The 14,284-nt window shown below is 30.7% G+C and overlaps 1 protein-coding gene across 2 annotated transcripts; it reads left to right on the top strand.

The window, feature by feature from the left end:
* The first annotated feature begins 8,482 nt into the window (after positions 1–8,482).
* On the top strand, positions 8,483–13,791 carry LOC145057100 (lon protease homolog 2, peroxisomal-like). 2 transcript variants are annotated; one of them, XM_079004871.1, is made up of 17 exons: positions 8,483–8,718; positions 9,119–9,219; positions 9,432–9,531; positions 9,612–9,781; positions 10,195–10,286; positions 10,369–10,548; positions 10,641–10,724; positions 10,792–10,919; positions 11,266–11,467; positions 11,566–11,772; positions 11,862–11,992; positions 12,077–12,290; positions 12,363–12,680; positions 12,760–12,954; positions 13,043–13,288; positions 13,358–13,459; positions 13,561–13,791. In XM_079004871.1, the coding sequence occupies exons 1-17, from the start codon at positions 8,621–8,623 to the stop codon at positions 13,642–13,644; spliced, it is 2,652 nt and encodes an 883-aa protein (XP_078860997.1). In that variant the 5' UTR covers positions 8,483–8,620; the 3' UTR covers positions 13,645–13,791. The 2 variants fall into 2 exon arrangements, with proteins under 2 accessions (XP_078860997.1, XP_078860998.1); XM_079004872.1 differs by lacking the exons at positions 8,483–8,718; positions 9,119–9,219; positions 9,432–9,531 and having other exon boundaries at positions 9,644–9,781; positions 10,177–10,286.
* Positions 13,792–14,284: the final 493 nt, after the last annotated feature.

The raw sequence follows: 14,284 nt of genomic DNA, 5'->3' as shown, positions 1-14,284 counted from the left end.
TGATACCAACTTGTAACACCGTAAATTTTCAAACAAATTTTTCGATTTTAAATTTCCAACATCACATATAATAATTCACAAAATCTCGAGTGTTAATGTCATAACGTATTTCGAAATAGTTTTCAAAAGTAATTATCAAAATCCAGGATCCTCATTCATGACTCTTTTCTTTGGTGTGTACAATCGAGTCGCCACCTTCCCGCGATCGTGATAAGAACCTGAAACACATAACACATAACACGGTAAGCAAGCATGCTTAGTGAGTTCCCCAAAATACCACATACAACACGTACGCCACTCAAGGCTAATACTCTGCAAGACCTTCCGGTCAATGTGTCTCAGGGGACTTCCGTCCCATAATCCTGGTAGACCTTCCGGTCCCACTTCTCTGACCTTCCGGTCCGTATCATCTGGACCTTCCGGCCCAAACACTGTTGACCTTCCGGTCCATATCATAATACTCATAACATAACATAGTACATACATATCATATAACAACATACATCACATACTCATCATAGCACATAAGACCTTCGGGTCACACAAAATCACCACTCTAGGGAAAGTATAGTGAGAAGACTCACCTTAAAAGCAACCAAGTGACAGCCTCGTACTCGGAAATCCGACCTAGCTTCCACCTAACACATAGGATAAACATCTCTTAGCAATACTTAATCATACTCAACACAGCCAAGTCTATTATCTTTCTCTTTCTAACTCTTGAAGTGGGTAAAAGACCATTTTACCCCTCCATGGCTTCTATTACACATGGTTGACCCAACCCTAAAGTCAACCGTAGTCAAACTCGAGTCCACAGTCCAGATATGACCCGACTCGGTGAGTGCACCCTTGTGAATCGTCGATTCCACTCACTTTCTCCGAAGTTTTGCGAGGATTCAGATCAACTCGTCAAGTTGACCCCACAACTCGCCAAGTTAGAACGCGATTTAGCTTAACCAGGAAAACCTTAACTGACTCGTCAAGTCGGCTCATGGACTCAGCGAGTCTATCCAGCCCTTTTCTCATTCAGACGATTTCACTCAGATATATCACTCTAAACTATAGTTCTATCATCTCAAGGCTCAATAATCACGTAAAGCTTCAATCTTTATGTTCATGCATGATGCTATTGCTTCAAATTGCCATTACATGCCCTCCATGAAAGATTTAGCTCATCAACCCTCATTTGGACAACTAAAGTTGGGGCATCTAGTCTTCAAGGACCTCACAAGGTTCAGATCTGAGGTTTCCCTCCTCAAATCATGTCTCAATTAGCTCATAGGCACAAAAGAAGGGGAGTAAAACCCTAAAACTCCCAAGATCATGAAATCTAACCAAAATAAATGAAAATGATGCAAGTTTATACCTTCTACAACATTTCCACGTGAAGAAATTCTAGATCCACAACCCCATCTCGTTTCTTGCTTGAATCATGCTCTTTTCCTTCCATAAGACCCACAAAATTACTTGATTTCATCATAAGAACTCTCTCATGGCTCCAATGGCGATTTAGGGCTTCTCATAGGAGGTATGAGGTGCACCTAAGGTCATAAGTTCCCTTAAATAGGCCCCAACCCTGGAAACTTAGGGTTTTCTCTACCCAGAGCCTACTCGGTGAGTCTGTCCTTGGACTCGTCGAGTCTGCTCATTAAATCCACGTGATCACCTCGACATGACTCGGTAAGTCAGACCTTCGACTCGTCGAGTCCCTTCTAAATCCTCAAAAATTGAAACGCAAACTATCATACCCGAAATTCTGGATGTTACAAAAGGGCAAAATCTTACCTAATTTTTTAATACATGTAATCACAGAAGACATAAAATAAAAGCAATAACGTTAAAACCTTGAAACTGAAACTAAAAAATAAGAATATAAATAAAAAAACATACCTTGTAAGTTGTAACTCACTTATTCTTTATCGACCGGAAGAGAGACGAAGCAAAGAATAGCAGAGAAGGAAAACATGGGTGGGGAAGGAGAGTAGTGGTGGCGGCAATAAAGAAAGGGAAGTCGAGGTACGAACCTGTCAAGTGTGTATGTGTGTGTGACGGATGGGAGAAAAAACAGAAGCTGGTGATGGTGATGGTGATGGTGATGGTGATGGTGATGGAGATGGAGAAGGAGGTTCGCGGTGGTGAGAGAGAGTCTTCGTCCAAAAATAACTATCCATAGTGATTGAAACATGTTAAATAGGAATTCAAATTTAAAATGGTGAATCCCAAAATATCAAGGGGAGCATATACGAAAAATATGGCAGAAAATGAGGAATTAACTTAGTACGGGATTTAATGCATCGTAAGAAGAAGGGTAAAAATGGTATTTCACTTTGTTAAAATGGGGATGAGAAAAAATGTCATGTGGCACTAAAGCTATTATTTTATTAGAATAGGGTGTGTATATATATATATATATATATATATATATATATATATATATATAGAGAGAGAGAGAGAGAGAGGTGAGTTCGACATAGAACCAATAATTCATAAAACCATAAAATCAATTTTCAACGGTTATATCAATTTAAATGATTAGGGGTATTATGGTAAAATAACTTATCTCTAAATATTATTAAAAGAGAACCTTAATTCACCAATGAAGCAATCATGACTCTTGATTGTATTTCAATCATATGTTTTCCAGCATTAGATCAAAATGATGACATCATCTTTCCAAATAGAATTCAAACACAATTACATTTAATTATATAATCTTTAAATTCAAAAATTATATTATTAATTAAAACATATCATGCTATTTATATAGAATATATCAATTTCTAGAATTAATATTGTTTCTAATTTAACTCCCTTATTTATAGCTTTTGGTTTCAAAATTTAAATCCGTTTTTTTTAGTAACTCTTTAAATAAGCAGATCATTAATTTGGTTATTAACCTATAAAATCTAATCTAATCCAATTAAATCTACAAAATATTTGAGAGTCAAAATTAAAGTCACTATCATTCATAATTTATCTCACAGAATATCCCACATAAAATGAATCAATTTGAGATAATGATTTGAATTTTAAAACTAACAAAATAAGCAAGTCAATTAATTTGTAAATTTGAATTAATATAACTGATTTCTTTCTTTTTTTCTAGATTAATAGCCGGAAATCTCCAAGATGATATCTTAAGATCTCATTTCTAGTTTTTTTCTTTACTTTGTTCTCCTTCTCATTCTCCAATTTCTTGCATTTACTCTCTCTTCTTATTACATGTTATTACTGTATTCGTGTTGAGAGGTCATGAAAAAAATTAATCAATCTACTTTAAGCATATTAGTTTCATTCATATTTAAATATTATTACAAGAGAACTCTTAATTCACCAATGAAGCAATCAGGACTCTTGATTTTATTTCAATCATATGTTTTCTACCATTAGATCAAATTGTTGACATCATCTTCCCCAAATAAAAATCTTTAAATTCAGCAATTATGTTATCAATTGAAGCATATCATTCTATTTATATACGAGATATCAGATTTTATAATTAATATTGTTTCTAATTTAACTCTCTGATTTATAGCTTTTGGCTTAAAAATTCAAACCCGTTTAGTTTTTTTTTTTTTTGAAAAAATTCATTAAATAAGCATATAAATAATTCGGTTATTAACCAACAAAATCTAATCTAATCTCATTAAATCAGCAAAATATTTGTGAGTCAAAATTAAAGTCAATATTATTCATAATTTACTTTCCAGTATATCCCACGTAAAATGAATCAATTTGAGATAACGATTTGAATTTTAAAACTCATTAAATAAGCAAGTTAATTAATTTGGAATTTTGAATCAATATAACTGATATCTTTTCTTTCAGATGAATAATCGAAAATCTCTAAATTGATATCTTAGGATCCCAATTTTTTTGGAAGATAATGATTTCCTTATTCAAAAATATTATATATATATATATATATATATATATATATATATATATATATATATGGAAAAATCAAATGATTTCCTATAATGTTTTTTACTAATGTTTTTACTTTGTATGTTCAAAGTCGTATGCAAAGAACTCAGGACAATAAAAACTTTTCAATAAATTATTCAATTGATAAAAGGCTTTGTAAATTAAAAGATATCAGGCGCTTTAATATTAAAGAGCATTTGGCCTAGCATTAAAGAGTGACACTTTCAAATGAAAGTTCATAAGTTTAAGTCTCACTAGAAGCCATATAATGGTATTTAGAAGTAGGTTAGTTAGTTGGTTAAAAAAAGTGTTTGAATAAATAATTTTCTTTCACTAAGACTCTTGTGTGTTATGGGTGTTTGTTTGGATGAATCAGTTTGATTTTGGTTTTTTCAAAACTTTGATTGGAATAGTCCAAATTAAAGTTAAATTCGATTTGATCCAACCAAACTATAATTCGGTTGTATTGGTTTTTATAATCCAGTTTTTGAAACTCATAACATTTTAAAACCGTATATAATTAAAATATTAATCAACTTTATTGAAGAAACAAAGATAAATTGCTTAGCTTTGGTTTAAAATTTATAAAAAACTACTAAAAACGATATTAAAGTTTAGTATTTTATAGGTAACAACTTTTGAGAGAAAAGACTTATTAAGGTATTTTTATTAGATGAAACTTGTAGAACCTATTTGAAAAAGTAAATTACAAAATTAATAAACAATTAAAGATGTATATTAAAAATAAATAAATAATATATTTTTATTAAGTTTTTTTTTATTATTTGGTTCTTATTTTATAAACTGTAACCAATCCAAAATAATAATTCAGTTTTGTTGAAAATCAATCCAATAATCTAATATCTTTAACCAAATTGACCAATTCAAATAGTCCAATTAAACAAATATTCAATATTAATGTTTTTTATTAATGCAATTAAATGATTTTTAATTAAATATATATCTATAATAATAATAATTTTACTTTATATGTTCTAAGCATATGAAAAGAACTCAAGACAAAATTTAGGTTTCGATAAAAACTTTTCAACAACTTATTCAATTAATAAAAGGCTTTGTCAATAAAAAGATATCATATTAGAGGTGCCCTAATAAATCCTAATAAATAGTATTTTTCTTTCATTAAGACCCTTACGGATACAATTGTACTGCATAAGATGATTGTTACGTAACAACATATGTGTTGTGTTTTGTTTAAAATTTATTTTGTTTGGTTAATTTGCAACATTATGCCTTTACAATATCCCTACCAATGTTTGTTAAAATTGGTTTGTTCGTATTATTCATCATTCTTAAAACACATTTTAAAATCAAACATGCCAAATCAGGAAGTTTCATAAGAAGATAATTGTAGTTAATTTCAAGGTTCCATTCTTCCATCTCCCTTTTTTGGAGACTAACGTAGTCGATAATTACAATGATAAATATGAACCTTTAATAATCCAACCTCAACTTTGCGCCACTAACAAAGTTCCAAACTATAACTCCTAATGCAAAGAGATTTTAGATGTGCCATCAGTTTAACTATTACCACAATATGATAGTTTGTGTATATATATACTAGGTGTGAAACCCGTGTATTACACGGGTTGATTTAAAAAAAAATTTAAACATTAAAGTGTAAACAGAAAATATTTTTTAATGTATAACTTTAAATTAAGGAAGATACATATTTATTGCAATTTAATATATCATATATATCATATTTACTACTTTACATATATAAGTATATGACTTTAATTTTAAAAATTGAAACAAACCAAAAATTGACAAGTGGATAATATTTATTTCAAAAATACCACAAAATGACAAGTGTCAAAATTAATGAGAGATTGACATGTGGCAAAAAACCTTCATTTATTAAAGAGGATATATATATATATATATATATATATATATATATATATATATATATATATATATATATATATATATATATATGTTTTCATGTTTAGTCTTGCTAATTCTTTATCATATATTGTAGGCACGGTTACTCATTGATTTTGTGATGTCGCGTATATTGTACAACTAGTTGTGAGACCCGTATGTTATACGGGTTGGATAAAATAAAAAAAATTAAATATGAAGGTTTAAACAAAAATTTATTTAAATTTAAAATTTAAAATTTAAAATTTGAATTTAAAAGGAAACATATTCAATAGTATATGAGTTGTAATATTGTAATTTAATGGTTATTTTCAATTAAGCTAATTATTAATTAAGGTGTAAATATGATATGTTAATTAAGAAAAAACAAACAATGAGAAAATGACACATGGAAAAAACATGTATTCAAAAATACTAAAAAATGACATGTGTCCAAGTTAATGAAAAAGTGACATGTGGCAAAATTATTTTCATTTATTAGGAAGGATTGATAATAGCTTACAAGAAAATATATTTAATATTTGTAGTATTGGGAATTTATACACCATGTATATGTACAAGATGAGGGATAAGGAATTTATCCAATTTGTGAGATGCTCATTTCCTTCATTTATTTGTACATATCCAGTATCCACATAACACTTGGCTACTAGCCTACTACGTTCAATAATATATTAAATTAATTAGGATATAATAAATATAATTATTATAGAAATTTATGCTTACAAAAGAATTTAAGTTACTATGTGATATAGAAAATTGTAAAAAAAAACAGTTGTTACTCACCTGTGTGTATTGTTTAGTAAAATCGGGTTTATGCAATCTTCTTTTTTTTATCTTGAAATAATTTTTATCTTGTATTTTTTTATATATTTTTCAACACTTTTATTTTTACTAAAAACAAATAAATATATTAAAAGTTATAAGTTTTTTTTGGAAGAGAATTAAAAATTATAAGTTTTATCATCTATAGTTAATTACCCATATGTTATTATGTTACAACTTATTTTATTTTCACAATAGGATAATCATATACCTTTTTTTTTATTCATGAGATAATTATAACATGACAGTCTTTGAAATTTATCATTCACGTGAGAATAATTGTGGTGTACAACAAAAAATTATTATAAGTTTATTGTATAATATGGTTGTTACCATGTGAATGATGAATAAAATCAATTGTTTTGTGTACGTTCACATCTGAATAATCATCGTGTATGTAAATATATGTAGATTCTCATATTAACTCTCCAGAAGAGTATTTACGGAGAGATGAAAGACTCCAACATATATAGACGTTTAATGAAAAACCTCTTTGTCTTTTATGTAATTTAACAAATCCTATATCTATTTATTTATCTTAAACATAATTGTCTTTTATGTAATTTTACATATTTTACAAGCTTGCACCTATTTTTGCTAAATACTTAGACACATATAGGATGGTTTATAGGACGATATGGAGACGACATATAAGGGTATATGAATAGCATTGCTCTTGTATTACTTTGCCCATGTATTGTAGCAGAAGGCTTTAATGCATAAACAATTGAAGTGTTCTAAGTGATAAAATCACAAATGCCATGATCATCTATGTTTATACAAATTGTACAACCCTTTAATACACAATATATGTATTAAAAACTTGTACAATCGTCACATGGTCTTATACATTTTGTCAATTAATTTTTTCATAAATCAAACATAATAATTACAAATTACTACTAGGTTTTAGTCCATATGATAAATTTTCATTGAATAAAAAGGAATTTTTTTTAATAGGTGATTTTTCTTCCACCGTAAGAACATTTCTCTAAGCTTTGAAATTGAAAAAATAAGAAGGGCATTTTTTAGGGTTTAAATATTTTGGGCTAATAAACAACTAAATAATAGACAGGCTATGAAATAGCAGCCTATTTATTGAAATCGTGAATAGGATTTGCGATATCCTTTCTAATAAGGGAGTATTTTTTTGTCATTTGTCACTTTCATTTAATTTGTCAAATGTCATTTTATAGTTATTTTGAATTAATTTTTTTTTTTCACATGTCATTTTATAGGTTTTTCTATTTTATTAAATTTCATATAATATTTTAATTTAATAATTGCAATAAATGTAGTAATAAATGGATATCAATTTTTATTAATGAACTTACCTTTTAATTTCAAAATCAATAAAATTAAAGTTCATTGATTTCTTTTATTTATTTAAATTATTTCTTTAAATTTAAAAGATAAAAAAATATTTTCATTATAATAATTAGTTATTTTTCTTTTTTTTTCTTATATATCAAAGTTTTCAAATATTTTGATTTTTATATATATTTTTCTAATTAAATCATGTAATACATAGGTCTTGCAACTAGTTACTGATCAAAATAGAATTTTCTTAATTTTTAGCTATTTTTAAAAGGTGATTAGAAAAATCATTATTTTTATCTTTCTCTCATAAAAAAATACAAATTGTCTATTTATTTAAATCTTTGTGGTCATTTTATATATTTAATCAAGAATTTTTTATTTTTTATTTTTTGAAATTACAATAAACCGAAAATAATAAATTTCAATGCAATTTGTAATTGTATACCAACTTTTGCAACCCAATAATTGAATAGAAAAAAAATGAAAAATCAAACCAACCGAAAAGCTGTCACGATCTGACTCATCTTTCATCTTCACCTCTCAAAATTCTTCTCAATTCTGTGTAATATATGTACTCTCAGGGTTGCGCGCAGAAACCTACTCAAGGATTCAAGTAACACATATTCTCAGGTGCTCTTTGATGGTGGAACTTCCGAGCCGAATTGGGATTCTTCCGTTCAGGAACAAGGTATTGTTGCCGGGCGCAATCATTCGAATTCAATGCACGTCTCCGAGCAGGTAATGTAATTGTAGCTTCTTTTGATTGATTTTAACATGATGATCCTATCAACTTTTGTTTTTATTTCGTTGAATAGATTCAAAAGCTGGGTCGTTTGGCTCTTTTCTAGTTAATTTGTTTCGTAGCAAATGAATCATCATGACAAGTTGTGATCGATTTTGGGTTTTTAAACGCCTTATCATTTCTAGGTTCAACAATTTGATGGTTTTATCTGTAATTTGAATACTATTGTTGGAAGTTTGTTGTTTCATATAGTCTAAGGAGTTCAAATTGAGTTGATGCTTCTAATTATCTAATATTATTCTCATTCAAATAAGCTAATTTTATACTAAAATTGCATTCAAATAGTGTTTGTGGGGTGTTCTCAAAGTGATTGATTGGGTGTTTCCATTGATGCAGTGTGAAATTGGTGGAAGAAGAATTATGGCAGAGGGAGGAGAAAGGATTGATTGGCATTCTACCTGTTCGAGATGTTGCAGAGGGTTCCATGGTGACTCAAGGTGGTGATTTCATTATGACTCCATCTTTTCCTTTTGAGTTAAAATGATAATTTTGTTAGGGTCACTTTCCTATTCTTCAATCATTTAAGAACCACAGTCATTCTTTAATAAATGATCGTTATAACAACAACAACTATACCCAATTCCCATGTCATCAAGATACATCAGCAAAAGATATACATAGAAAGTAACATTGACCCTGTTGAGTATAGGGGCTGATTTGGGAGATAGAAGCTCCAAGAATCAACAAGGTTTATCAGATTCTCACAAGCTTGATGGGAAAAGTCAACAAGAACCCAACTGGCATACAAGGTATATTTTGTCAATATAGCTATTTTATAAGCAATTTATGATAAAATTCTTTGTCTTTATGACTTTATGTTTGATGTTAGGGGTGTTGCTGCTCGTGCATTACATCTATCAAGAGGAGTTGAGAAACCAAGTGGTAGGGTTACATACATAGTTGTTCTTGAAGGATTGAGTAGATTTAGTGTTGAGGAGCTTAACACAAGAGGAACTTACACCACTGCAAGAATTTCTCCAATTGATATGACAAAGGCTGGTATACCATCAAAACCACCTTATTCCTTTTCAATTTCTATGTAGATTCACATTCACCATGTTTACTTTATGGATTTCATGCTATTTGAATAAAGTCAAAACAGTTCATTCAATCCAAAAAAGAAACAATCTTTGTCTATACAAAAGGGTAGAATGGTCATTTTTTCATATTCAAACAGTTCATTCGGTCCAAAAAAAGAAACAATCTTTGTTTATACAACATCAGTTATCCATTCATGCATGAATATTGAAGAAGCATTATGCCAATGAGTTGAAGTTTTCATCATTGGTAATTGAGCTATTCAACTATTGAATAAAACATGAAATGGAGTATAAATATGTTAAATTTCAAAGTTTATATCATTTAGGGTCTTTCAAGATGCTGAGTTGCTACAGTTTTCTAATCTTAATTAGAAATGGAGCAAGTAGAACAAGACACAGACTTCATAGTATTGTCTAGACAGTTTAAACAAATTGCCATGGAGCTTATTTCTGTTCTTGAACAGGTATAAACAGTCACTATTCTCATTCTTATTTTCTTAAAAGTAATATTGTAACATTTCTTTTTTTTCAAAATTTCATTTTTAGAAACAAAAAACTGGAGGGAGAACTAAAGTTCTTCTAGAAACTGTCCCTGTGCACAAACTGGCAGATATATTTGTTGCTAGTTTTGAGATTAGCTTTGAAGAACAGCTGGCAATGTTAGATTCTGTTGATGTAAAAGTAAGGCTTTCAAAAGCCACAGAATTAGTTGATAGACATTTACAGGTAAAAAAAAAAAAAAAAAAAAAACTTATAATTTTAGTTTTAGAAACTTTGCAATTTATAGTAGAAATTAATGAAATTATTACATGTATCAGTCTATTCGCGTGGCAGAAAAGATTACACAAAAGGTTGAAGGACAGCTGTCAAAAACACAGAAGGAATATCTTTTACGCCAGCAGGTATGTTTTTGGATTTTTTTTTCTTTTTTTTTTTTTTGATATAATTTTTTTCTTGAATGTAAACCAGATGAGGGCTATTAAAGAAGAGCTTGGAGATAATGATGATGAAGATGATGACGTGGCAGCCCTTGAAAGAAAGATGCAAGATGCTGGAATGCCTCCCAATATCTGGAAACATGCACAAAGGGAATTAAGGTTTGTTTTTACTTTTTATTAACACTTAAAGTAGACGCTAAATTACATTTTTGGTCCCTGAGTATAGCTGATTTTTGCAATTTCGGTCCTTATTTATGGTTCTTGAAACGTTTTTGGTCCCAAAAAATATAGTCATGTTACTTGGAATAGTAACCAAAAACATGACAAAAACCTCAAATTAGGACCAAAATTGAAAAAATCAGATATACTCAGGGACCAAAAATGTAAATTCCTCTTCCAATCTCATTCATTATGGGATATTGAGTATTGTTGTTGTTTCTTTAAACTCTTGACAAATAAATATGATTTTTTTTTTTAACATTTATGTAAAATGTTATTATATCAGGAGATTGAAAAAAATGCAACCTCAGCAACCAGGGTATAACAGCTCACGTGTTTACCTTGAGCTTCTTGCTGATTTGCCATGGCAGACAACCAGTGAAGAAGGTGAGTTGGATTTAAAAGCTGCAAAAGAAAGGCTTGATAGTGACCACTATGGCTTAGTCAAAGTCAAACAAAGGATTATTGAATATCTAGCAGTTCGCAAGGTTGGAAAAACATTTCATTTTTCTAATGGAATCATGGAAGGAATGGAATTGTTCATTCCATTCCATTCCCATGTTGTGATGAATTTCTTGAATTGCAGCTGAAACCAGATGCGAAAAGCCCGATACTATGCTTTGTGGGCCCACCAGGTGTCGGGAAAACATCATTGGCATCATCAATTGCTGCTGCTCTTGGGAGGAAGTTCATAAGAATATCTCTTGGTGGTGTAAAAGATGAAGCCGACATTAGAGGCCATAGAAGGACATACATTGGAAGTATGCCAGGTCGCCTCATTGATGGATTAAAGGTTTGATAGAAAATTGTTGATTTAGAAAAAAGTCTGCAACCCCGTCATTTACCCTTTCTTTGACTTTCTTAATTCAATTTTGACTTCAGAAAGTATCCGTTTGCAACCCCGTAATGTTACTAGACGAAATCGATAAAACGGGTTCCGACATTCGCGGTGATCCTGCATCAGCACTTCTTGAAGTTCTTGATCCCGAACAAAACAAATCATTCAATGATCAGTATCCTAATTACGAATCATTTTTCACCAAATCTTTATATACTTCCATGTGTAATTCCTTAAACTTTTATAATAAACTTTAAAGCTATCTGAATGTTCCTTTCGATCTATCGAAAGTCATATTTGTGGCGACTGCAAATAGAGCACAACCAATTCCTCCGCCACTTTTAGACAGAATGGAAGTCATCGAGCTTCCTGGATATACATCTGATGAAAAGCTTCGAATAGCAATGCGCCATTTAATTCCACGTGTCCTTCATCAACATGGCTTGACTTCCGATTTCCTAAAATTTCCCGAGGTATGCAATTATTCTAATAATAATAAATAGTTTATCTGATGATATAAAATTTAATTTTATATATTATGGTAGGAAATGGTGAAACTTGTTATTGAAAGGTACACAAGAGAAGCTGGTGTGAGGAATCTTGAAAGAAACCTTGCTGCCATAGCTCGATCAGCAGCTGTAACAGTTGCAGAACAGCAACAAAATAATAATAATAATAATGTTTCACTCAACCAAATTTCTTCACCATTGTTGGAAACTAGACTTGAAGGAGGAGGAGGGGCAGAAGTGGAAATGGAAGTTATAGCAATGGGAGGTGGTGTTAATAATCATGAAATATCAAATGTATTCACCATTATGTCACCCTTGATTGTGGATGAAGAAATGGTCGAAAAAATACTAGGGGTAAGTTATATAGGAACGAATGTTAATAATCATGAAAGGGTAAAATGGTCATTTGATGATGCAATTGAATGCAATGCAGCCTCCAAAGTATGATGATAAAGAAGCTGCAGAGAGGGTGGTGACTCCGGGAGTTTCTGTTGGTTTAGTTTGGACGGCTTTTGGTGGAGAAGTCCAGTTTGTGGAGGCTACTGCCACCGCCGGAAAAGGTGATCTCCACCTCACCGGTCAACTCGGTGATGTCATCAAAGAGTCGGCTCAAATAGCATTGACATGGGTATATGGATGGCATCCTTCTTTTTTTTTTTTTTTTTTTCTGCTGATGTGGAATTTGATGCTGACGTGGCAAAGAAAAAAAAATTCAGGTAAGAGCTAGGGCAAATGAACTTGATTTAGTTAGTGCAGAAGAAAAGAATCTTCTAGAAGGTCGAGATGTCCATATACATTTTCCAGCAGGGGCAGTGCCAAAAGATGGACCATCAGCTGGCGTGACACTTGTCACTTCACTGGTTTCACTTTTTAGTCGAAGAAGGGTAAGACCAGATACCGCAATGACAGGTGAAATGACCTTACGGGGTCTCGTTTTACCAGTCGGGGGTATCAAGGATAAGGTTAGTTTCGTCATTTTACATAAGTAGATTGCTATTTTGGGTAGCTTATCATATGAAATATTTAAATAGGTGTTGGCAGCTCACCGGTATGGGATTAAGAGAGTGATTATGCCGGAAAGAAATTTGAAAGATTTGGTTGAAGTCCCGGCGGCTGTTCTTGGAAGTTTGGAGGTAAATAAATACATGAAAGAAGAAGCTACTTTTTTTATAGAGATGAAAGTAGATTGATATATAATTCAAAGTATGATGTATTAATGATTTTTGGTGTGTAGATACTACTTGCAAAGAGGATGGAGGATGTGCTTCAACATGCTTTTGAAGGTGGGTGTCCATGGAAACATCATTCCAAGTTATAAAGAAAGAAAGAAGATTTTTATCTAACACATGTTATATTATTGTTTTCTTTTCTTCAATGTTGAATTGTTTTCTTTCTTGTATCATCTCATGAATGTGTAAAAATCATCTGATTTTTTAATCACAAAGACTTGTAATCTTTGTTAAAAGACATTTTGTGTTGATCGTTAAGTGTTGTGTTGATGAATGATGAAAGAAAACATAGATAATCGGCTTTAGAAGATAGCTTATATTGATCTTATCCAAATTCTAAAAGCCCTAATATTTAGAAATGGTTTCCAAGTAAAAGATTAGTCCTGATTATCATCTAATACCTCATTAGACTATATTTTTGGGTTTTAATATAAAAATAGATCATGTAGCAACTGTGGAATAGAAGTTGCGAATAAGGAAACTAAATGCAAAAACTGCACAGTAGAATATGCAACACTTCTCATAAAAAGATTGCATTAGATCATAAACATACTTCCATGCATAAATAGGGTTTAGGAGCATCATTAACAAACTCCACGTCAATCCTAAACCAAGCTTCAGCAAGATAAACCTTCAACCTTAAATGGAAATCAAAAATAAGCCAAAAGTCCTTAAGGATTTATACTTGAATACGAATCTTGGATGTAGAAGTCGACATTGTCAAAATTG

The sequence above is a fragment of the Lactuca serriola genome, chromosome 6, assembly GCF_051521515.1.
Source record: "Lactuca serriola cultivar US96UC23 chromosome 6, Lser_US96UC23_V15, whole genome shotgun sequence".
Taxonomy (NCBI): domain Eukaryota; kingdom Viridiplantae; phylum Streptophyta; class Magnoliopsida; order Asterales; family Asteraceae; genus Lactuca; species Lactuca serriola.
Note: the sequence above shows the minus strand (reverse complement) of the source record. Positions and strands in the feature narration are given on the sequence as shown.